This window comes from Hyalella azteca, unplaced genomic scaffold, assembly GCF_000764305.2.
Source record: "Hyalella azteca isolate HAZT.00-mixed unplaced genomic scaffold, Hazt_2.0.2 contig13348, whole genome shotgun sequence".
NCBI classification, from domain to species: domain Eukaryota; kingdom Metazoa; phylum Arthropoda; class Malacostraca; order Amphipoda; family Hyalellidae; genus Hyalella; species Hyalella azteca.
In genome coordinates, this window is record NW_025943273.1 from 346,329 (window position 1) to 372,731 (window position 26,403).

Consider the following 26,403-nt stretch of genomic DNA (forward strand, 5'->3'; position numbering starts at 1 on the left):
ATGACTTGACGTACGTATCCACGATACGCAGCGTCAGCGCCTGCTCGTCTATAACGTGAGCGCCCGCACGTCATACTATATATATACTTTACTCGATTAAGCTAATTTAGGTCTCTAATTGCTAGTTTTTATGATTGTATCTGAAATTGTTAGGCGAAAATAGCCTGCATGCCGAATTTCAGATCTCTAGAGCAATCAGAAGTGGGCTAATTTTCGTTGTCAATTTTAACAACAAACAAACAAACGCGAAGCTAAGCTAAGAAAAACGTGTTAAAAAAAATTGTGGCAGAGGCAATTTCTAATTATACTTCTCCTGAGATGTTATTTCTTGAGCGCAGCCGTGCATCACCGATTTTGTGCACCAATAAGCCCTGAATCGAATGCCTTGGATCTCTCCGGACATCCACCAATCAGCCGCGAATGGAACCTGCTATCTGTAGCCGAGCCTTGACATCATTTTGCTTTGCATATTTTGAGCTCTACATCCCCCAGACACGAAGTCGAATAGCCTAGAGTCAAATGGCCTTCTACCACTGAATGTTGCGTTGAAGCATCACTTCATACCATGGCTACATCTCGAACTGGAACTTGCGCGCCACAGCCTGCGACCACTCGGCTTTTTCCTCCTCTGGCGTAGCCTAAAACCTGCCGTGCACCACAAGACTACAGATCGAATGACTTTTGGTCATTTTTAAATTACCTAATTTTACGTTCACCACACTGAGGTTAGGTCTCAGCAAGCATAGTTCTGTTCCAAAATTTATCATCCTTCGACGAAAGGCCGTTCGACTGAGGGCTGGTTCGACGCACGGCCTAGATACGGACGGCTTGGTGGCTGATATCACATTCGTTGCAAGGCTCCGGCGCGCTACGTCGGAGTGGTGCAGAATTTTTTCGCGGTATGGCGGACAATGCTTGGCCATTCGATCACCGACTGTTTCTCCTGAGGGCTGATTGGTCTAATTCAATTGATTCGTTCTGTCTGGTGGCTTTCGGCTGCCTATATGATTGTCCAGAAGTGTTGAAAACTACGTTCCGGAAGGAAGGAATCATGATGGTCCATGCATTACTTCCAGGGCAGTGGTGGTCTTCGGCAGGCGACCAATCCAGTATGGAAACTTTCTAATCTCAAAGCCAGAACTGGCTTTTAGAATTTATTTATTGTAATATAATTAGGATTAACTTGGATTAGCATGTGATTTTATTGATCTGTATTTTGATTTTCAGTTAAAATCTCCCAAATGTATTTTTATCTCAATTTATTAGAATACCTGCTTCATTCTTTTCTCAGGATGGTGGAGAAGGCCATGTTGGCACAGTGCGCAATTTTGAGTCCCCCGAAGAAGTTGTTGTTGTGTGGGACAATGGAACTGCCGCAAACTACCGCTGTGCTGGTGCTTATGATCTCAGAGTGCTTGACTCTGCACCAACGGGTACGATATTTTAGAATAAAATTTCCCTATGATCTAAGTGCTCGACTTTTTATCCACAGGTATTTAGAAGTAATATTTTTTGTGATCTCCCAGTTTTAAGCTCTGCACCCATAATTATTATGGAATTATTTCTTTTCTTCTGTGAATGATTGTTGCTTGGAGGAGGTCCTAATAGGATGAAATAGTTTAAAATTGAGGCCTTGTAATTCATCATGTGTGTATAGGGCCTGTTTAATCAGCATTTCTGTTTATAGTACTTATGGAAAGTTTATGAACATGCTTGCTGATTAGCTCAGCATTGTTTTGGATTGATAATCCCAGCAATTTTATAATCATGTTAAGATGATTTATGCTGATTAAAGAAAGGGCAGTTAAAACCTACATTCAATATAGAACATAGACTTGCATTTTGATCTTACTTCAAATTTTGGAAATAACAGTGTTTTATTTCTCTAATTAAATTTGCATGTACTAGTTGAAAAATGAAATCTAAATTTTTAATCCAATGCCTTCCTCCCAGTTTTTTGATGCCCTCCTTCTCAAAAGACATTTTTCAGATCAAGGTAATATTCTGATACAAGTTATTGCAAATTATATAACATTAATTGGCCACAGCAAACCGAAATAAGATGACTCATACAAGGGCAAAAAGTGCAAAGCTATTTGGACAAGGTTTCACTCATTTTTCTTAGTCTGCATATTCGTGCCACAAGAGTGCAGCGCAATATGAGACACTAGCCAACAGCAGCCCATCTTTGGTGTTTGTGATAACTATAATTTTGAGTGTTCGAAAAGCCATACTGCACTTTTGTGCCACAGGTGTGAACCATGAGACGATGTGCGACACCTGCCGATTGCAACCCATAATTGGTGTTTGTAACAACATCCATTTGATTATTTAAACACTAGTCTATTTGTGTATTGCAACGTTACACACAACGTGTCTGTGTGTGATTCAATATAAATCTTCTTGTGTTTTGTGTTGCAGGAGTGAAGCATGAAGGTACAATGTGCGACACTTGCCGACAGCAGCCGATCTTTGGTATTCGTTGGAAGTGCGTTGAATGCTCCAACTACGACCTTTGCTCTGTCTGCTACCACGGTGATAAGCACCATCTCAGGCACCGCTTTTATCGCATCCCTTCCATTGGATGTGATCGGTGAGAATAAAAATGAAAACCAACTCAATTGTGGGTCAATGCTGATCTCAAATGAGGCGGATTTTAGGAATGCTTGGAATATCAATCTCAAGTGTGGCTGATTTAAGGAATGCTTGGAATATCAATCTTAAATGAAGCTGATTTAAGGAATGCTTGGAATATCAATCTCGATTGAGGCGGATTTGAGGAAATTTGGAATATCAATGAGACTGGGGCGGATTTAAGAAATGCTTGGAATATTAATCTCAAATGGGGTGGGTTTTAGGAAGGCTTTTGACACCTATAAATCTTCTTCATGAAAATTTGATTTTTTTTCTTGAATAGAAATTTTCGGCTTATGAAATTAGTTTTTTAATGCATCACTATCATTTTCGTTGTTCTATTGTTTCAAAGAAGATTCTTTGACGAAAGCGGCCTACTGAGATACTATACCTATTTTCACATTCCACGTTATAGGGAGATGTTTATGCGTGAAGTGTCGTAACGGAGAGGTGGATTTTGTTGAGATCTTTTAATGGTTGAAATTGTGAAATGACGCCAGCGTATTGCTCACTGGACTGCCTGATGTCAGGGTGCCTTAGTTGTGACCTGTTTGTGGTTGATATAGGTTGTTAACTGACGCAAGCGTATTGCTCACTGGATTGCCTGGCGTCAGGGTGCCTTAGTTGTGACCTGTTTGTGGTTGATATAGGTAGTTAACTGACGCCAGCGTATTGCTTACTGGATTGCCTGCTGTCAGGGTGCCTTAGTTGTGACCTGTTAGTGGTTGATATAGGTAGTTAACTGACGCGAGCGTATTGCTCACTGGATTGCCTGATGTCAGGGTGCCTCAGTTGTGACCTGTTAGTGGTTGATATAGGTAGTTAACTGACGCCAGCGTATTGCTATGGCAAGGTACGGGCGCCGTGGCAAGGTACGGGCGCCGTGGCAAGGTACGGGCGCCGTGGCAAGGTACGGGCGCCGTGGCAAGGTACGGGCGCCGGAAGTAAGATACGGGCACCGAGTCACTGCATGACTTCTTCTTATTTATTCTTGGTCGTTTTGCTTGAACTGATAAAGTTCGAAATTTATTTCCTGTGTTTCAATTATATAATAATCTTGTGGAATATGCACATTTGAATTTACTTCTTCATGCGAACATCTAAGATTATATTTGTAAGAAAAATACTTGAGCCAATGAAAAAGCTAGGTCCGTTGAGACATTACGATATTAAGGGTCCTTTCCGGTTCTGTTCATAGGTTAAAAACATTTACCACGTGTGCACACTGCGCATTTCAGTGTTAGTTCGATGCTGTGCGTTTATTTATTACTCGTAACACCAGAAGCTGTACAGGGCTGGGAACTGTTACACCTGTTCTTGAAGCTGTTTATCGAGGGCACTATAACTTTGACTGGCAACACCCTAGCCATTATTATACATATATATACTTTTTTGTCATTATTTTATATGATTTTGTCATTATTTTATACGATTTTGTCATCATTTTGTACGATTTTGTCATCATTTTGTACGATTTTGTCATCATTTTATACGATTTTGTCATCATTTTATACGATTTTGTCATTATTTTATATGATTTTGTCATTTTACATTATACGATTTGGTCTCTTTCCCATGGTCGAAAATAGCCATTAGAATTATTTACGTGTCAGGTTTCGGATATCAATGAATATTTGTCAAAGTTATTCACATATTAGGTTTCGGAAGTACGGGAATGCATTTTAAAATTATACACTTTGAACTTGTAAGCGAAGAAAGCTCCACAAAAATTCATACTATCTCTAAAGAAAACGTTTCGGTGTCCAGCTCCAACGTCAGTTTAAAATTTCTAAAATTACTTACGTGTCAGGTTTCGGATACCAATGAATATTTGTCAAAGTTATTCACATATCAGGTTTCGGAAGTACGGGAACATATTTCTAAAATTACTTACGTTTCAGGTTTCGGAAGTACGAGAACATATCCATCAAAATTACTTACGTTTCAGGTTTCGGAAATACGGGAACATATCCATCAAAATTACTTACGTTTCAGGTTTCGGAAGTACGAGAACATATCCATCAAAATTACTTACGTTTCAAGTTTCGGAAATACGGGAACATATCCATCAAAATTACTTACGTTTCAGGTTTCGGAAATCCAAGACTGGTCGGCAGCAAGCCCCCGTTCCGCTGCCTACGTCATCTGGGATAACGGAGCGAAGAACTTGTACCGTGTGGGCTTCGAGGGCATGGCGGACTTGAAGGTGGTGAACGATGCCAAGGGCGGCACTGTGTATCGCGATCATCTGCCTCACCTCGGCGAGCAGAACCCTGGCCGGTCTGGACCCCATGGGCTGGGTATCGGCGATCAAGTAAGTGTAAGAATCGCGCCTTTCCGTCCTTGGTTCCGGGATTATTTTCAGTTATGCATCGCGCCTTCTCCGTCCTTGGTTTCGGGATTATTTTCAGTTACGCATCGCGCCTGTTCCGTCCTTGGTTCCGGGATTATTTTCAGTTACGCATCGCGCCTTTTCCGTCCTTAGTTCGGGGATTATTTTCAGTTACGCATCGCGCCTTCTCCTCCTTGGTTCCGGGATTATTTTCAGTTACGCATCGCGCCTTTTCCGTCCTTGGTTCCGGGATTATTTTCAGTTACGCATCGCGCCTTTTCCGTCCTTGGTTCCGGAATTATTTTCAGTGGTATGCATCGCGCCTTTTCCGTCCTTGGTTCCGGGATTATTTTCAGTTATGCATCGCGCCTTTTCCGTCCTTGGTTCCGGGATTATTTTCAGTTATGCATCGCGCCTTTTTCGTCCTTGGTTCCGGGATTATTTTCAGTTACGCATCGCGCCTTTCCGTCCTTGGTTCCGAGATTATTTTCAGTTACGCATCGCGCCTTTTCCGTCCTTGGTTCTGGGATTATTTTCAGTTAAGCATCGCGCCTTTTCCGTCCTTGGTTCCGGGATTATTTTCAGTTACGCATCGCGCCTTTTCCGTCCTTGGTTCCGGGATTATTTTCAGTTATGCATCGCGCCTTTTCCGTCTTGGTTCCGGGATTATTTTCAGTTACGCATCGCGCCTTTTCCGTCCTTGGTTTCGGGATTATTTTCAGTTATTCTGAAGTGTATGAAAACGTGTTTGTTTTATCTTTAGGTTTCCTCCTTCAGAAGGGATTTCTTCATGCATGCCTCATCAAATGTCTTTTGTAATGACGTTGTCCGTAATTTCGAATTACGGTGTTCCTAGGCCACAATAAGACGTCGACTGCAGGTCTCACTTGTGGGTTCAAGCTTTTGCGTTGACAGGATTCCTGATGCGTACAGAGGGCTAATTCAAGCGACCTATTTAATAAATTTCTTATTTTCTATCGCTGTTTTAACTTTTCTTCTACACTTTAATTCTCTATGCGATGCTAACGCTGTTCCCTTACCGCTAGCGTCCGCGCATTTGGCCATTTGGGTGCTCACGCTTTCTGCGTGTGGTTTCTAATTTGGGAAAAGTTGATTATTTATAATTATTTTAAATTTACTATTGAGATATTATTTTGATTTTTTAAATGATACCTATTATTGGTTTGGTTTAAGTGTTTCATCCATTAATTAGAGTAAATTTCAGGGTAAATCAGTTTTTACGTCTTTATTAAACATGGGCTTGCACGAGTCAACTGTTATAGATGATTCTTTCATGCGTTTGGAAAGTTTTAAAATTAGAGTTGTTGTACCTTGGCGATTTTGACCGTTCAAACATTAAATCAGTTATATTGTCTGCGTTTCAAACGTAAATCAGTTTTTGCGTCAGTGTTTCAAAAGTAAATCAGTTGTCGCCTTGCTGTTTCGAAATTCAAATAAGTTGTTGCGTTTCGTGTTTCAAAGTGTAAATCATTTTCGAATTTAGTATTTTATGGCAGTTGCCGAATATGGTTTTCAGATGTTATTCTGATGTTGTTTTACTATTGTAAATCCGCTGTCGTGTTACAATTGTAAATCCGCTGTCGTGTTACAATTTTTGATGCATTATTGTGTTTCAATCGTAAATCCGCTGTCGCGTTACAATTTTTGATGCATTGTTGTGTTTCAATCGTAAATCCGCTGGCGCGTTACAATTTTTGATGCATTGTCGTGTTAAAATCGTAAATCCGCTGTCGTGTTACAATTTTGATGCATTGTCGTGTTTCAAACGTAAATCCGCTGTCGTGTTTCAATTTTTAATGCATAGTCGTGTCTCAGGTGAACGTGGACCTGGAGCTGGAGATCGTGCAGTCTCTGCAGCACGGTCACGGCGGCTGGACGGACGGCATGTTTGAGTGTCTCGGCACCACGGGAACTGTCGTGGGCATTGACGAGGATCACGATATCGTGGTCGCTTATCCCTCTGGCAATAGGTTACAATAATATATAACATATCATAGTTATAATAAAATATCAGAAGTCTAATGTAATAATCATATTTATTATAACATATCATAGTATATTGTAATAAACTATTATGGTTTGCTTTTAGTCCCTATGTTCTTATTTTGTGTCACTTACATCTCTGCTAACGGGTGCGTTATAATAATATTTTAGTGATATTGATGATTTCACTAAAATAATACCTAAATATAATAATATTTTAGTCATATTGATGATATGGAATATTGATTAGTCATATTGATGCTCATGGAATAGTTTAAAACTAGGTAGTATTTATGACACATGTTTTTATTATCGAGAAATTTTGTATTGTTGTATACACATATTTCCACTTGCTCTTCAGGTGGACGTTTAATCCCGCCGTGCTGACCAAAGTTGGCGGGAGTGGCGGGCCGAACTCGCTGCTGTCCCCGACAGACTCCGCCGGCGCCGCCGCCGCCGCTGTGTCGGGCGGCACGAGCGTCGCCAACGCCGCCGTGCCCGCCACCAGCAACACGGCTGCCGCTGCCGGTGCCACCGCCGCTGCTGCCACCGGTACGACCGTACCATTACAAAATATAACATTTTAAAGATAAATAAAAAAATATACTAAGGTGTAAATTGTCGAAATTTTCGTTACAATGAAATGTTATAATATTATTTCTGTTATGTTCTTATGTGATGTCTGTTTTGTTATTATGTTATATATGTTATGTTATTATATTGTCTACTATACCTATCATTATATTATAAATGTTATGGTATTATATTATATATATTATGTTTTTATATTATCTCTATTATTTTATTGTATTATGTCCAAAATGTTATGATATTATGTCTGATATTGTTATTATATTATGTATGTTATGGTTATTATAATATGTTTGTTATACTTATTATAATATGTCTATTATGTTATTATATTATGTCTGTTATGGTTATTATAACATGCATGTTAGGATTATTATATTATCTCTATTATGTTATTAATGAATGTATGATGTACAGGAGTGTGCAGTGAGGCCAGCGATGTGAATGTAGGCGACCTCGTACAGATCTGCTCAGACCTGGAGCGCATCAAGCTCCTGCAGCGGGGCCATGGAGAGTGGGCCGAGGCCATGTTGCCGGTATTTATTAGTTTGCTTAAATTATTTAATTAAGTTGATAAATAATTAATTAAATTATTTAATGTTATCAAGATAAAGCTCCTGCAGCGAGGCCATGGAGAGTGGGCCGAGGCCATGTTGCCGGTATGCATTAATTTGCTTAAATTATTTAATTAAGTTGATAAATAATTAATTAAATTATTTAATATCATCAACATCAAGCTCCTACAGCGAGGCCATGGAGAGTGGGCCGAGGCCATGTTGCCGGTATTTATTAATTTGCTCAAAACTATTCAAGTTATTTAATACCATCAGAATTGAATTTGATACCGGTATGCATTGGAAATGTTTTCCTGTTTTTTAGTTCGTGTATGATATTTTATGGATAAAATATTTAGAAGCTTGTTAAATAAATAGTAAATGATTGCTGAAAGTAGATTAAGTTTTCCTTAATTCCTTAATTATCTTCTCCCCAAAATACCATTAGAGATGTTAACTAATGCTAGTTACGCGTAATATTTCGCTCGATTGCGTTTGGCACTGAGAAGAAAAATCAGTACCCTAATTAGTACCCATCTCACACTTGATCAAACACTTTCTTGCGCGTTCTATATTGTATTTTATTCGTTGCCAGACTCTGGGCAAGACACATCATTGAGGACACTTCTATAGATTATATTATATAGTTTCCAATTATATATTATATTAGTTTCCAAACTCTGAACGTGACACTTTATTACAGACTCTTGTCTACGTATTCTATGTCATAATATTCGTCTCATAACATTACACTTTGAACAATTTTCTTAATTTTCTTTTGTACGTTCTTTTTCGATGTACAAACATTTAGGTACTTCTTCTCTTAAATAACATTAATAATATGTTATATGTTAGTTCTATAGCCATATAAATTCGATGTAAAAATATTCACTTGTTCTGTTATAGAACAATAAAAATATATTGTATGTTAAAAACATATAATATTTATGTGCAGACGCTAGGCAAGATCGGGCGCGTGGAGCAGATCTACCACGACAGCGACCTGAAGGTGGAAGTCTGCGGTACCTCGTGGACCTACAACCCTTCAGCCGTCACTAAAGTGGCCTCAGAGGCAGCACTTCCCGGCACTGCTAGTGGTGGTCAGTGCAAACTATACCTAGATATATTATATGTATATTTATATTTAACTAAATAATGGGTATCTAGTAAAATTATCCATAATGTAAATGTGAGCGATAGGATTTACCGTGGACATACAACCCTTCAGCCGTCACTAAAGTGGCGTCCGAGGCCGCACTTCCCGGCACTGCTAGTGGTGGTCAGTGCAAACTATTTATATATTTAACTAAATAATGTGTTTATAGTAAAATAATCCATAATTGAAATGTGAGTTATTGGATTTACCGCTGATCTTCAAGCTATCATTTGTCGCTAAAATGGCGTCTGGGACGATACTTCCCGGCACTGCTAGTGGTGATCAGTGGAAACTATGCCTATATATTTAACTTAATACTGCGTATATAGTAAGATAATCTTTAATTGAAATGTGGGCGATAGGAGTTATCGTTGAGTGGCAGTGACAATCAGTTGGAAGTGTACATGTAATGAAATAGCGTGAACATGAAAAATAATTGGTATTAGATTGCAGAATTTTCTTGGCCAGACAATGCATTATATTCCAATTTTCGGGGAGTCGAAAAATTATTCTGATGACGTTAATAGATCAAAATGCAGGTCTCAGCAAGTACTTTTATAATATGTTTAACGGCGTTTCAAATGGCTTGGTGACACCCTTGACAACAACGTCGAGCTCTGGACTAGACGCTACTATTCACACTGCAAAAAAGCGGGAGTTCTCCAAGAAGCCGATGTAATCTGTAAATTTTGTTTCAAAGAAGGTTGTAGACTTCTTCATTATTTGGACTAGATTTGAGTAATTGGACTAACAACCACGACAACAACAAATACTTAAACGAAGAATTTTTCGACTCCCCGAAAATTGGAATATAGTGAATTGTCTAGCCATTAACTGTACGTGTTTCATTCTGAAAAAAATGTACATATAATGAAATAATGGAAATCAATGCCTATGATTTTTTGTTTCTCATGGTAAAATTAATGCACACTGTCTTAACTATAACTGACAACAACTATAAATGACAACAACGATAAATGACAACAATGATAAATGACAACAACGATAACTGACAACAACGATAAATGACAACAATGATAAATGACAACAACGATAAATGACAACAACGATAATTGACAACAATGATAAATGATAACAACAACAATAAATGACAACAACAACAATAAATGACAACGACGATAAATAGCAACAAGGATAAATTACAACAATGATAAATGACAGCAACGATAAATGACAATAATAAATGACGACAACCATAAATTACAATAATAAATGACGACAACTATAAATGATAATAAATGACGACAACTATAAATGATAATAAATGACAATAACGATAAATGATAATAATAAATCACATTTATCAGCAATAAACAAGATAACGTGTTGTACAGAGCGTCTGAGCGCGCTGCTGAAGAAGATATTCGAGGCCCACGTCTCTGGCGACCTCAACGAGGAGCTGGTCAAGGCTGCTGCTACCGGCGACGCTCAGAAGGTGATCAGGATTTATTTATATCTAAGGATGAAGGGTTTTGCTGCGAATTAACATAACTTTTTATTTTCACCTAAAATTATTAACGGTTTTGATATGAATTTAACGTTGAATTTATTTTTTTAACTAAAATGATGGAGGATTTCTATGTGTGTTAACGTAACATTTTATTTTTTTACCTATAATTATGCAGGGTTTTGATGTGAATTTAATATTGAATTAATTTTTTTAACTAAAATAATGAAGGATTTCTATGTTTATTAACGTAACTTTTTATTTTTACCTAAATTTATGAAATGTTTTGATGTGAATTTAACATTGAATTTATTTTTTTAACTAAAATTATGAAGGTTTTTGATGTGAATTTAACATCGAATTTATTTTTTTAACTAAAATAATGAAGGGTTTTGGTGTGAATTTAATCTTAAAAAACGTGATTTTTTTATTTGTACTTGAAATGATAAAGGGTTTTGATGTGACTTCATCATTGGAAATGTGACTTTTCATTTTTTACCTAAAATCGATGAAGGGTTTAGATATGAAATCAACATTTTTTTAGCATATTATTTTATCTTTAAACTACTGTGAGACAGTGTTCTTAGTTAAAATTTATCATTTATAACAAGCAGAACAGCGCTGGCATTGAATGGTTTGATTCAGTTTTATTTTGGATAATTGCTGGATTGAAAAGTCGTGGTGGCGAGAATCAATTATGTTATGGAATTTTCCGCAATTGTTTCAGGGATATCTGAAATTGTAACTTCTTCAAAATTTCATTCGATGCAAAAAGTTGACTGAGTTACAAGCCAGTTATTTGCGAATTTCAGTACAGATGAATATTTTTCAGCTCAGTTCTACTCTGAATATTTTTTAGTTCATTATTATTACGCAGTAAATTCGGCGAATTTTCAATTATAACTAGTAAGTACGTATTAATAGTTAATTCATAATATAGTGGTTTGTTCGATAAAAATAACAAATTATTTGAGTTAATAATTATGTATAATTATTATAATATATGTTACAGGTAGAAGAAATTTTGAATAATTATGTATAATTATTTTAATATGTGTTACAGGTGGAAGAAATTTTAAGCAGCAACAGCGACGCGGACGTGGACGGCGTGTTTGCCGGCCACACGGCGCTACAAGCGGCCAGTCAGAACGGCCACTTGGAGGTGATAGCCGTACTGCTGCGTCATCACGCGCATCTTGAGAAGGAGGTCAGTTTATTGTATGTAATTAATCAATTATAATTATAAGTTATTACGTTATAAGGCTTATTTTACTAGAAATTTAAAAGCAAAGAAAACACCACAAAAATTTAGCATATCTCTTTTGAAAACGTGATGATGTAAAGCTTATTTTACAAGATAAGGCTTATTTATGATGCGGCCAGCCAGAACGGCCATCTCGAGAAGAGGTTAGCTTATTGTATATAATTATATTAATTGGTTATTATGATGCGAGGCCTATTTTTATAAGGTAAGGCTTATTTATGAGGCGGCCAGCCAGAACGGTCACTTGGAGGTGATAGCCGTACTGCTGCGTCATCACGCGCATCTTGAGAAGGAGGTTAGTTTATTATAAATAATTATATTGATATGTTATTATGTTGTAAGGCTTATTTTATGATGTAAAGCTTATTTTATAAGGTAAGGTTTATTTACGATGCGGCCAGTCAGAACGGTCACTTGGAGGTGATAGCCGTACTGCTGCGTCATCATGCACACCTTGAGAAAGAGGTTAGTTTATTGTATGTAATTATATTAATTGGTTATTATGTTCTAAGGCTTATTTATATAATTATATTAATAAGTTATTATGATATGAGGCTCCTATTTTTATATGGTAAGGTTTATTTATGATGCGGCCAGTCAGAACGGCCATCTCGAGAAGGAGGTCAGCTTACTGTATATAATTATATTAATGTGTTTTTAATGGCTGAAGGAAATTGTTCAATGGCTGATGGAAATTATTCAATGGCTGATGGAAATTATTCAATGGCTGATGGAAATTATTCAATGGCTGATGGAAATTATTCAATGGCTGATGGAAATTGTTCAATGGCTGATGGAAATTGTTCAATGGCTGATGGAAATTGTTCAATAGCTGATGGAAATTGTTCAATGGCTGATGGAAATTGTTCAATGGCTATATCATTCAGGAAAACGATGGCGACCCGCGATGAAATAAAAAATCTGTAAATTTGCCGTCTTTTTTCTCAGGACAAAAACAGGGACCGCGCGTTTAAAAGAAAAATCTTTTAATCTATCGATTTTTTCTCAGCATACAGAAGCCTACCGCGCGATGCAATGAAAAAAACCTGTCAATTTATCGTTATTTTTCAGGACAAAGACGGTGACCGCGCGATTACATAAAAAACCTGTCAATTTATCGTTATTTTTCAGGACAAAGACGGTGACCGCGCGATTAATTAGNCACTGCATGTCAGACCCCTCACTGCATGTCAGACCCCTCGCTGCATGTCAGACCCCTCACTGCATGTCAGACCCTCACTGCACGTCAGACCCCTCACTGCAGGTCAGACCCTCACTGCATGTCAGAACCCTCACTGCATGTCAGACCCCTCACTGCATGTCAGACCCCTCACTGCATGTCAGACCCTCACTGCATGTCAGACCCCTCTATTTCAACGCTCTTATTTTGTTGTATAAATATTTGCTTTTATCTTGAACGTGTTTTGCATTTGAATCAGATATAAATACTTTGAAAAATTTAGAATTTTTATATCTGATCGTTTGTATTCTGCAAATAAGCGTCTGTATAACATTGTATTATTATTCCGCTAAACTAATAAAGGCCATTTTAATAATAACTACTAATAAAGGCAGAGGAATTGTTTTTTTTTCATACTTAAACGTGGCTGTTTGAACTTCAGAAGTTCAAGCCAGTAATTTATTTTGCAAGATGAGGAACACCAAAAGTTAAGAGCATTGATGTTTTTACTGTTCGTTGTAGCATTACGTTTGGGAGCATTGTTAGCATTAATTGTTCCTATGCAGTGGGTTGAATGAAAATTATTCAAATGGAAGCATATATACTTGAACAAGTTCTGAAAGTGTGGATCACGAAGGGAATAGTACTAATACAGTGGTAATACTAACACATGAAATGGAAAATAATAAATAGAACTTGAATATAATAAATGGATTGAATCATCCAATGGAATAAATGGATACATAGAATAATGAATAAAATAAATGGGCTCGGAAATGGCTAGGTAAAATAGGGCCGAGTCAATAAGAATACATATTAAAAAGAGGGTGACGCAGTGAAATAAACGCATTTATTAGTTTTGTATCACGAAGAAAACGGTACTACTGCCAAATAATTCAAATATAACTAATTTAACTCATGGATGAGAAAAAGCCAGTTAAATGGGTGTAAACTGAATAAATGTCAACAGGATTAGGATATTGTGAAATAAACGTATTTATTTCTTTAGGATCCCGAAGAAAAATGTACCTATAGTATATACTACTATAGTATTGTAGCATAGGGATAATAGTAGATAATAGCTATTAATAAAAGTTGAAGCGAGTAATTTAAATATTTATAAACAATTGTATGTTATATCGAAATTAACGCACTGATTTGTTTATGATAGTCTTGACGTGTGTGTCTTAACTTACATCGCACTTACCAACAACAACGGCTTCAACGCTCTGCACCATGCTGCTCTGCGCGGCAACCCGAGGTGTCTTGTGTGTCTTGTGTGTGTGTCTTGTGTGTCTTGACATGTGTGTGTTGTGTGTCTTGACTTGTGTGTCTTGTGTGTCTTAACTTACATCACACTTACCAACAACAACGGCTTTAATGCTCTGCACCATGCTGCTCTGCGCGGCAACCCGAGGTGTGTTGTGTGTCTTGTGTGTGTGTCTTGTGTGTCTTGACATGTGTGTGTTGTGTGTCTTGACTTGTGTGTCTTGTGTCTCTTAACTTACATCACACTTACCAACAACAACGGCTTTAACGCTCTGCACCATGCTGCTCTGCGCGGCAACCCGAGGTGTGCCTTCACTTTTGTGCCCTCACTGCCCTCACTTGTGTGCCCTTACTGTCCTCACTTGTGTGCCCTTACTGTCCTCACTTGTGTGCCCTCACTGCCCTCACTTGTGTGCCCTCACTGCCCTACCTCACTTGTGTGCCATCACTGTCCTCACTTGTGTGCCCTCTTTGTCCTCACTTATGTGCCCTCACTTAAGTACTCTCACTGCCCTCTTTTGTATGGTTTTCCGTCAGGACCCTCGGGTTGCAGTCACGGTTTTGTGAAATTTTTTTACGTGTGGCTTGAATGACGTTTTGTTGTGGGAGGGTTAATGCGATGTAAACAGTACCTGTGTAGGTGTGTGTGAAGTTAGGTTATGGTAAGTTTTGTTGTGTGGGAGTTTGTGTGGCGTTAGTTTAGTGTGTTTGTGTGGATAGTTTAGTGAAGGTCTAAATGGCGTTAGTCTTGTGGTAGCTTCTGCTGAGTTTAGCGAGTTCTCAGGTTTCTGTTCTATTAAATGTTTCTCCAGTTCCTAAAATTTTCACTCCGCAATGCTTGTTTTCACTGGCATTGTCTGTTTTTAAAATGGTTCTCAACAATCTCTTTGATTTCTCTTCTGAGTTTTCTCGATTCAAACTTTTTTCGTACATATCAGCAAATTATTCTCATTAATATAACGATAGATTTGCATTGATTTATTGAGTATATTTTTGCACGTCCTGAAAGAGTGTGGCCCCACCTTTTTTTTATCCTCCCTGTTTTTTTCCTTATGAAGTTGTAAATTAACAGGTTTTAGGTTCCGTTGTCGTTTTACCGTCACTTAGGTTTTGTTTTTTTTCGTGTTTATTTGATGTTTCGCTGATGATTGTACCCTTTTTTATTTGTTTTGAATAAATAATGGAGCTGGTTTCCGAGATATGGTGAATCTTGTTGACGGTTTGTTTGCTTTTAAAGTCTTGGTGAACTTTCGATGTTAACCAATTAACGAAATAATTTTCATTGATGTGTTAATCTTTTTTTTAGCAATTCCAGACCTGTTATATCTTACATGATGATTGCCAATCCACGTACAATTGTTCGGTTCGTGGTGGTTTTATTTTTCTGCTGCCAGTAAAGATAATTTGAAAACAATTTGTTCATGTGCTAATACCCGTTTATGATTTTTGCGCAGGTATGTCGTCTTCATAGTGCGGCAAACCAAGGTAAGTTATACATTTTTGGGGGATACAAGTTTATGCTGAGAGCGTTAAGCTTCAGTGCCATATTTATTAGCTATGTTATGTAACCAAGTAAACCAAGAAAAAATCCTCGACCACGTTATTGATGTGGTTATAGATTTATAGCCCAAATAATATATGTTCTTATTGATACGAGGTTGTCGCATGTTGGTGGCATTAGGTTATATCACCAGAGAGTATGATTGAATGATTATAAGTAACATCAGAAATAATGTAGGAGCCGCCACATCGTAATATTAACGGATACTACACGGATGAAATTAAAATAAATGTTGGCTCAATCAGTCTTGGGCTATCACATCCTAATATTTACGCTTGCACAACCAATTAATATTAATAATTCCTGAAAGCAATGCTTTCGCTTGACGAAACTGTTCCAAAGGCACCTGAGCACACGTTATCAGGTGCAAGACACTGTTCCAAAAACACCTGAGCACACGTTATCAGGTGCAAGGCTGAATCTCTGTTGCAAAGGCACCTGAGCACACGTTATCAGGTGCAAGACTCACTGAGATTCAGTGGACGTAGCTACCAGGTGCAGTAATGACAGTCTCGTGTCGGACGAAAGCTCGATGCACCTTTGTGCTCTGCAATGGCTGGCACCAAGGCTCGCAGGAATCATTAGGACGAACATTAGGAGTTGTCAAGGGACAGTCTCGGAAACTGGCACCGGCAACGGGAATTAAGGGATTCGCGCTCTCAAATTTAGGCCGTTTCGAGGTGCTGAGTTTAGGCCGTTTCTAGGTCCCGACTTTGCTTGCCGCTAAAGGGAATACGAACACTGATGCAAACTTGCAGGAAAGTCCTGTTATACTGACCGTTTCTTCAGTGTCTACGAACAATGATGCAAACTTGCAGGAAAATCCTGTTATACTGACCGTTTATTCAGTGTCGAATCTATACTTAGGGTAGAGAATCACAGCATCTTTTTCGTTTTCCGTTTTATGCTTACGGTTTCTTTAGGGTCGTATCTATACGTAGGGTAGAGAATCACAGCATCTTTTTCGTTTGCTTATTTTACTGACCGTTTTTTAGGGTCGAATCTATACGTAGGGTAGAGAATCATTACGGGCGTTTCAGTGGCCGGTCGGCACGTGAAAAGAAACACAGTGTCACCGTTTTTATTCCAATTTAACACTAGGAATCCGTAAACATCTGATAAAAACGGCGAAACAGTTTATTTTCACGGGGCGACCAGCCACTAGAATGCCAGTGGGACCGTTTTTTCGCCGTTTTTTCTAACAGTGTATTGTTTAAAGTTAGTTTAAAGAGTTAATAACTCAAAAGGCTGGTTACTTCTGTGTTTCATCTGTCCATATTTTTATATTAGGCTTGTGACTAACGCCGTACATCGATTGTCTGTTAGAAATATTTTGTGCATTAATGGAAACCTAAGGAAATATTTGAGTGTACTGATTACGGAAAAAATTATTTATTTTTAAGTACTCAAGTTTCCCGCAAATTTATCGTGAAAAATTTCCCAGAAAAATATTTGTACTCGTATAATTGAATGTGTACATTGCCAAGCAAACGGGCTTTACAGTCCCACAAAAACGTCAGCATTAATTATAAATTTCTTAAATTTTTCCTCTGTTTCGATGTCTCTCAAAAAGTGTGTTCATTTCGATTCCTTTTTGTCTTGTTTGTTAGGGTGCAAGTTTTTATTTAGCCGAAAAAAGGACCCCTCATGTGGCGTGGAAAGCAGATGTATTTTTAAAGGGTGTGGACGACAGGCCCTCAGAGAAATTGGCTCGCAAACTGACAATTAAAAGCCTCAAAAATGCCTTTAAAAGGCCCAAAAATGGCACAAAAAATGTCCAGAAATGGCGCAAAAATGTCCAGAAATGAGTGTCGGGATAGTCGCTCGGTCGCTAAGTTTCGTTGTGAAAAACTTGTTACGTTGCTAAGCGAACAAGGAGAAAATCTCAGCGGCACTCCACTCTATGCATTCTGTCATCTAGGTACAAATATTATGCGTTCAATTGGGAAATGAAATAATTGTTTGAAAAACAGCTCTCGATCTGAGGCTCTCATGAGTAGGTTTAGTTTGTGTACGTGCATTTGCCCAATAATTAAATCGGTGAAGCTGCATTGATGACGGTTCACTATTAAGGTTGAAATAGCTGAATTAATTATGTATACTAAATTCTTTATATAAATACGATTCAAACTAGAAAAGTTTCGTCCTTTTATGCAATACGTGGGTTCCAAAAAATCGAATAGCTTGTTTTGTCGGATGCCACATTGGTTTATGTACATTCGTTTACTCAAGTGCCGAGCCAGTATTTGCATATGTCAACTACCCGAGCACTGCAGTTCCAATAAACCCGCGTATCCAGGGCCTATACTTTCAAAAAAAAGTCAAGAGATCGTAAGTTCATCCGCCAATCATTGACGGCCTTTCAAGCAAAATCCACCAATTATATACAATATAATAGAGCGTAAGTACTTACGTTCACTTAGCGAGTTTTGAAAGTATGGCCCCAGGCCTTTATGTGATTGAGTATCACTTGCTGTTCACGTACAGTCGCCGTGAATCACCAACTGATAATACATATTAATCGTTCATAATTAGAATTATTTATATAAAATGTTACTGAATGCGTCAATAACCGAAGTATTAGGAAGGTGTAATGTTTGAATTTTCTATATAGTGGTCCGATTGGACCTGGAGATTAGCATTTGGTTTGCACAAACAGAGAAGTTGGTGAGACTTTGTCCATATAGCGATGCACCTCATGTTCTTGTGTGGGTCATCCTAACCCAGTTTAGCCACAACCCGTATCTGAGATACGTGCAGAGAGTATGTCAGTATTAGAACAGTATGACCCAAAAATTTTCTGGGTGTGCAGTTGCAAATCGTTGCCAGATTGTCTTGTGTTAGGCAGTAAATAAATTTTTTCTTTTAAAAGTGGCTAACCAAAAATCGTGAAATGTGGATGAACCCAGAAGTGTTCAAGAACTTTACCTAACAGGCTTTCCCTTAACAACTTGCAACACGTGTATCAAATATTGAGATCCACTGCATCGAACAAGCGTTTACAGCTGCTGTCATCTTAGGTTGCTGTGAGACAGCAAGCATTTACAGATGCTGTGAGACAGCAAGCATTTACAGCTGCTGTCATCTTAGGTTGCCGTGAGACAGCGCGCATTTACAGCTGCTGTCATCTTAGGTTGCTGTGAGACAGCGCGCATTTACAGCTGCTGTCATCCTAGGCTGCCGTGAGACAGCGCGCATNAAAGAAAACACCACAAAAATTTAGCATATCTCTTTTGAAAACGTGATGATGTAAAGCTTATTTTACAAGATAAGGCTTATTTATGATGCGGCCAGCCAGAACGGCCATCTCGAGAAGAGGTTAGCTTATTGTATATAATTATATTAATTGGTTATTATGATGCGAGGCCTATTTTTATAAGGTAAGGCTTATTTATGAGGCGGCCAGCCAGAACGGTCACTTGGAGGTGATAGCCGTACTGCTGCGTCATCACGCGCATCTTGAGAAGGAGGTTAGTTTATTATAAATAATTATATTGATATGTTATTATGTTGTAAGGCTTATTTATATATATAATTATATTTATAAGTTATAATGATATGAGGCTTATTTCTATATGGGAAGGCTTATTTATGATGCGGCCAGTCAGAACGGCAGCCTCAAGAAGGAGAAATGCTAAAATGGTTTGTAGCGAAGAATATGTGCAGCTTTGAAAAATTGCGTACAAATAAAGGAAGTAAATTTATAGTGAAGTTTTATTTTTATTCACGCGATTATACATTTCTGGGTTCATAACTACTTCCTAAACGTGAAAATATATTTAATTATTCAGCTTAGTGGGATTGGATTATCTACACATATTGAGATAATGAAACCGCGACTGCACCATTAAGTACTTGATCATTTTCGTTTAATAATTGTTGAGCGTTACGTTAATGGGCGAAAAAATTATGGAATGTTTGTGCAAAAAGTTCACAGCCCCTAAAATTGTCAAAACGCCTGCAAAAAAAGGAGCCTAGCAAATGGTTGAATGACCTGGCAATTACTTTAATGACTGATGGAAATTGTTCAATGGCTGATAGAAGTTGTTCAATGGCTGATCAATTTGTCTTTTTTCTCAGGACAAAGACCGCGACCGCTAGATGAAATAAAAAATCTCTTAATTTACCGTTTTTTCTCAGGACAGACGGTGACCGCGCGATTACGTAAAAAACCTGTCAATTTGCCGTAGTTTTTTCTCAGGACAAAAACTTCGACCGCGCGTTTAAATGAAAAAAATATCTCTCAATTTGTCTTTTTATCTTTAAAAGAAAAAAAGTCTGTCAATTTGTCTTTTTTTTCTCAGGACAAAGACGGTGGTGACCGCGCGATTATTTAGAAAATCTGTCAATTTGCCGTCTTTTTCTCAGGACAAAGACGGTGACCGGGCGATCCACCACGCAGCGTACGGGGACGAGCCGGCCGTGGCACAGAACGGGACTGATGGATGATGGATGGAAATCTGCATTTCGCATATGGAGTTGAGCCATTAGCGCGAGATGAAACTCAATTCGCCGTATGGTGTTAAATTGACGCATTATGTACTGCATTATTATTTAGTTTCGTATTACGGTTATTATATTTCTTATTTTACCCTTAGATTGTTACTGATGTTACTTAGGCTTGATTAATACTGATGATCGTAGGATGACAGGGTTGAAGGTTCTTTATTATAACCCTATTAATAGTTGTGAATATTCTGTGATTTATTCTTCTAATTTGATCTTTAATATGATAATTCGTATTCTTGGTTTAGAATTACTTGGAATGAGTTTATGTTCTAGTTTCTTTTTGGAGTCGCGGCTTAATGCGTTCATAGCCCTTCTTGTAGTTTATTTAAGTCTCTTATACACATCTAGATGTGTATAAGAGACAGGGCATTATATCTGATAAAATGGAAATATTCTGCCATTTTGATTTCGGAGTAGCGGGGGTGGTTAAGTGTATAATAATTAATACATGGCTACGGGAAGAGCTATGTTGCCCTCTCAGTATAAATGTTCAGTCCTTTCTCTTTTGGAATAACGAGAGTGATTAAGTGTATATTAATTAATACATGGTTACGGTAAGAGCTATCTTGCCCTCCAAATGTAAATATTCTGTTCTTTCTCTATCGGAATAACGAAGGTGATTAAGTGGATATTAATACACGGTCATGCGGAGAGCTGTGTTGCCCTCCAATTATAAATATTCTGTCCCTGTCTCTTATACACATCTAGATGTGTATAAGAGAAAAGTAACCATTCTTGTCGTGAAATTATTGTATTAAATGAGCAATTCTAATCGAATTTTCACTTGATAGAAGCGGCAGTCCTTGTGTTGGCATTGGTAAAGTGGCCAAGCTGTTTTAATGGACGGGTATTCAGCCCTGTATAAACTTGTGTCTTGCCACAAAAATGGTCGCTGATGCTGTTGTCGAAAATACTTCATGAATGCTGCCAACACTACTGAAGTTCTGTGTTTGTGTTAAATTTTCTTTCACGACGAAAAATTCTTTAGAATTTCTCTGTCTCGAACATTATCACAGGATTTCGTCGAAGGTTTACTTGATATTGGCCATACGAACATCAATGACTAATCGTCGAAAGTGACGACAAAATTTCTAGTAATCTCGAATTCCACTTAACGTTTTAGGTTCCGAACAAGTAACATTTTTTCCATCATTTTTCTTTGTAAATGTGAGAAAATTTTTCTGGTTATGATCTCATTGGCAGCACTGCGAAGCGGAACACGTTCGCCGCATCATCCAGTTTCTCAAAGAACGACTTCTTCTTCCGAAGATGCTTTAAAAATTGTCAATTTGTCTAAAACTCCACGGAGACTCGAAAGCTCTCTGACACACTAGAAGAAATGACAGTCGACTCGGTCTCCTGTGACCAGCGCTGACGCTGTCTTAAGAGCTCCCCATATTGCATTACCAAAGGAAGATATCTCTGCAATATTAATATCTATGAAGGGCCCAGGGCGCCCCTGGCTAGCTTTGTACCGGTCGTCGTCGTATATACGTACACGTTTTCTCCCGATGGCATCTTTTTTCCCTGGACCGCGGACACTGTACTACTTCACTATGGCAAAGCCGTAAAAATTTAACTTATTTCAGCTACCTTTTTTATGACAAATTTTGTGTATGTATGTGTTATGCTAAATTTATCTGGAATCGTGACAAAGTTTACGTTTTGTACTTCAATTTTGTTTATTTTGTCAAATTATTCTGTATGGCCAGCGCTTGAACTTACGGTAAATTAGCGCGCCGTAGGTTGAGTGTACAGTGTAGACTTTGAGAAATTAATGTGACTTTGTCCAAACAGTGATTTATTTCTGTCTTCATGCGGGCCATCTTGACTCAGTTTGGCTCGGAGAAAATGACCTATTGGTCCTACACGTTGCAAGTGTCACTATTTTGACAATAGGTCTCGCTCATTTTTTTGAGTCTACATTTCGTCAGAGTATTCGGTGCTCAGAAACGGCGAAAAGACAAGCCAAAATTCTTACTTTAGAATTAGTCGAATTTCATTTAGAATTAATTAACTTAATTTTATTATGATTTGATTTTGACGGCTTTGAATACTCATTTGAATAACACTGAACAGCTTTGATGTAACTAAATCGTCAACGGGTGTAAACGATGTGTCGTTGCACGATGGCTCCCGTCATAAGCTCAGTGTCGCATTAAGGAGAAGTTCCGAGGCAGTCGCTACAAAGTGCCGCGTCAGCATGCGAAGGCAGAAGTTGTTCTTAATAGGCCTGTTAGGGGACAGTTTAGAACACTTGCGACCAACTTCAGACAACTCTACGGCTGCACTTCGTCTCATTACAAGATTACAAGTGCTCTTTTGCTGATGCATGTCGTAATTCTGCACGCATGTACTTGGTATCGCAATATAATCCTTGTTATCTATGTAATAATTTCGTATTATATGGATGAATTCCAGCTAAAAAGTCTGATTGGAAGTGGATGTAAAAAAAAGAGGTAATACGTTCAAATACATATCTAGTCTCATTAATTTTCTATCCTCATCTGTGAGTGTTTCGAGAGTGATCTTTTGCATACTAAGGTAGTCTTACTTACATGATCTGTGTATTGGATTCTAGTTTACTACTTTAACCTTGAACTTTTACTGTCAGTAGACTTTGTAAAACATGATTTGACTAGTGCAAATTATGCACTTCTCAATGGTGTGAAGCTATTTTTTCGTTTAAAAGTAGTTACCTGAATTGTTCAAAGATCGCACCTTTTGTTTCATGCAGGGGAATAATTTTCATTAATTGTTAGAAGAATCTTATCGTAAAAATCTTACCACGCCACCTGTTCCAAAAAAATGTAATTTAATAATGTTTGCGTAGAGTTAGCTGTAGCAAAAAATAAAAGTACGGTCCTTTAGAGGGTTTTCGAATGCAAATCGTTCTTCACAGCAGAACTAACTTTCATATCTTAAATAACAAAACTTGTCCTGCAAGAGACGCTGCCAGTAAACTTCATCCCGAGAAGTTGGCTTCATTTGAAGCCCTGTAGAGGCATTTTTTTCCGTCCAAACTCGAGTGCGACAAATAATAAAAAAGAGCGGACGGCTCTCTGGACGCGGTGCAATTTCCAGTTCGTCCGTCCGCTTTTATTACAAACGCTTCCTTCGAGTGACGGCCCGCTCGTTCTGCGCGATATCTCGATATGCGGTGACTGCTCGGCCATTATATCTGATAAAATGGAAATATTCTGCCATTTTGATTTCGGAGTAGCGGGGGTGGTTAAGTGTATAATAATTAATACATGGCTACGGGAAGAGCTATGTTGCCCTCTCAGTATAAATGTTCAGTCCTTTCTCTTTTGGAATAACGAGGGTGATTAAGTGTATATTAATTAATACACGGCCATGGTAAGAGCTATATTTCCCTCCAAATGTAAATATTCGGTTCTTTCTCTATCGGAATAATAAGGGTGATTAAGTTTATATTGATACACGGCCATGTGAAGAGCTGTGTTGCCCTCCATTATAAATATTCTATCCTATTCTTTCGGAATAATGGAGTGATTAAGTGGATATTAATAATATACGGTCATGTGAAGTGCGGTGTTGCCCTCCAAAATCAAAGGTTATTTTCGAAAATTAAATTTTATAAAACTTCCGACTATATTGTGCTATAAATCTTCTAAGTTCAAATACCTAATTTATGGTCAACTTTTCTAACATCCTGTTTGTATGTTAAACTTGTTTAAAATCGGACTACTCTTATGATTATTTATTCAATTTGACTGCAACAGTAATTTTTAGGTAGAGTTTTTGGTTTGCCTTTAGCCCGTAACTTTGGAAATAACATTTTGATGACATCTACTTTCATCCGAGTGTTAGCTCATTTGCCGTAAATAATTATGCCTTGCAATTGGAATTAGAGTAAAACTCTAATAGCTTACAAATAAAATAGTAGATAACTTGGTTCACTTAAAAATGTTAAAGCCAATTTCATATTAGGTCATCCGCCTCACTGAAAGGCTCAACTCAAGCTTCTATTTACTGAGGGCTGGATCAAGCAATTTTAATAAATAATTATTGGACTTATGATAGCCCGTTCATTCTGAGATTTTAAAATTCAGTTTTCCATCGATCAGTCAAACTTAAAAGCAATCAGTAATCGCTATCATTTTTCGGGAAAAATATTGAAAATCTGCTAGGTACCACCCAAAAATTCTGCACCAGCGCATTTACTACAAATGAAAAGTTTTGAAGTCGAATGAAAAATCTAAATCTTTTATCGACACGGTAAACATCATGGGAGCTCAAAGATAGCTCACTCTGAAGCAATTAAGCGAGGAAGACTTTTTAATAGAGAGCAAATATTACAAGCTTTGATTCATCGCACAATCACGCATCGTTCAAACACGACCGGCGATCTCTCACTCTCTCCATTGCGCCGACTCTAAAATATATGAGCAAATATAATTTAAATATTTTATTGGATTATAATACGGTTCTGGGGTCATTATGACTCAGAGAAGTGAATAGAATTGAAAAGAAGTGAATAGGCCATTTGAAAACTTCCTATTCTAGTTCATTACTGCTCTGCATAAATAAATTTATTACTTAATGTCAACCAAAAATGAAACCTCTCTCATGAAAATGAGAAGATATCCCTTTAATTCCCGGTAAAATGTACTGTATTGAGCTCGCTATACATACATGTAGCTGTAGTGTTAGGAGTATTAGATCTTGTATTATCCTGTAGTGGAGTAAGGTCAAGTATTATATATGAAATAACCATGATTATTTTGCCACATTCTTCATTTTCATCACTTGAAGAACCAGTTTTTGTTCACTGAATTCACGGCAAGAAATTATATATATGAACAACCCGGATTTTTCTTCTGCCTGTCATCCGACCGAAGGGCGCATCGAGCGACAATCCGAGCTACTTTTTCTTGAACTTTTCTTACATATTCCGAGGTGTCATTTTTGGCGGGAATCGAAATATCTTTAGAGAATCTTTTTGCCAGTAAAAAAACATTTATTCTTGGAAATGATTGAAACGTTAGGGTAAGAGAAAGAGAGTGTGGTAGCATCTCACCAGACATCTGATGATGAATCAAGGGCGAATTAAGCATTTTTTGTTGAATCAGCGTTAATTAAATGTTTAAACGATATTTGTCTTGTAGTATGAATGTTGGTGTCCAAATAAGGTTATTATAGGAAGGCGCAACACGACGTAATGTTAGACGGACGGCAGGTGTCCAAGTAAGGCTAATATAGGAAGGCGCAACACGACGCAATGTTAGATGAAGAGCAGGTGTCCAAGTAAGGCTAATATAGGAAGGCGCAACACGACGTAATGTTAGACGAAGGGCAGGTGTCCAAGTAAGGCTAATATAGGAAGGCGCAACACGACGTAATGTTAGACGACACCTTGGGTCGTAAAGGTTTTACGAGCGCAGTCATCAAGCATAATACGGGAGAAGGAGGCGGCCAGACACCTTCGTAAGGGTGATGCCTCTGCTGCGTGATTGACTCGGAACTTGCGCGTCTAACTAACAAGCTCCTGTCCCGTGCACATACCGTGTCGAGCACTCATACGCTCCGAGAAATGAATGGGTAATATTGTCCAAATCTTTACACACTTTGTTACTCACGGCATTAATGCGGTTTGCACTCAGATAAATCAATTAATTATATTGTCCCAACAGTGAAATACTTTCTTGCTCATGGTATTTGCACGGTTACAGCATGGTGACATGCATTAAAATTTTAAAACAATATTGTAATTGAAGTTACAAAGAATTGTCTAAATACTGACTTTACAAAGTTAATAACTGTTTAGGTATTGAATTCGATCGGAGGAAAGTATTCAGATTTCTGTAGCAACGCTCTTTAAGAAATGCGTACGAGAAATAATGATGTATACGACGAA

General features: G+C 37.9%; 1 protein-coding gene across 1 annotated transcript; it reads left to right on the forward strand.

Moving 5' to 3' along the window:
- Positions 1–1,061: 1,061 nt before the first annotated feature.
- Positions 1,062–20,462, forward strand: LOC108679763 (E3 ubiquitin-protein ligase mib1). Its single transcript, XM_047883628.1, has 17 exons — positions 1,062–1,109; positions 1,292–1,433; positions 2,422–2,593; positions 3,488–3,563; positions 4,724–4,948; positions 6,803–6,957; positions 7,332–7,522; positions 7,979–8,097; positions 9,071–9,215; positions 10,627–10,727; positions 11,803–11,946; positions 12,209–12,298; positions 13,198–13,304; positions 14,355–14,444; positions 15,907–15,937; positions 19,394–19,483; positions 20,382–20,462. The coding sequence occupies exons 1-17, from the start codon at positions 1,062–1,064 to the stop codon at positions 20,460–20,462; spliced, it is 2,007 nt and encodes a 668-aa protein (XP_047739584.1).
- The last annotated feature ends 5,941 nt before the right edge of the window (positions 20,463–26,403 follow it).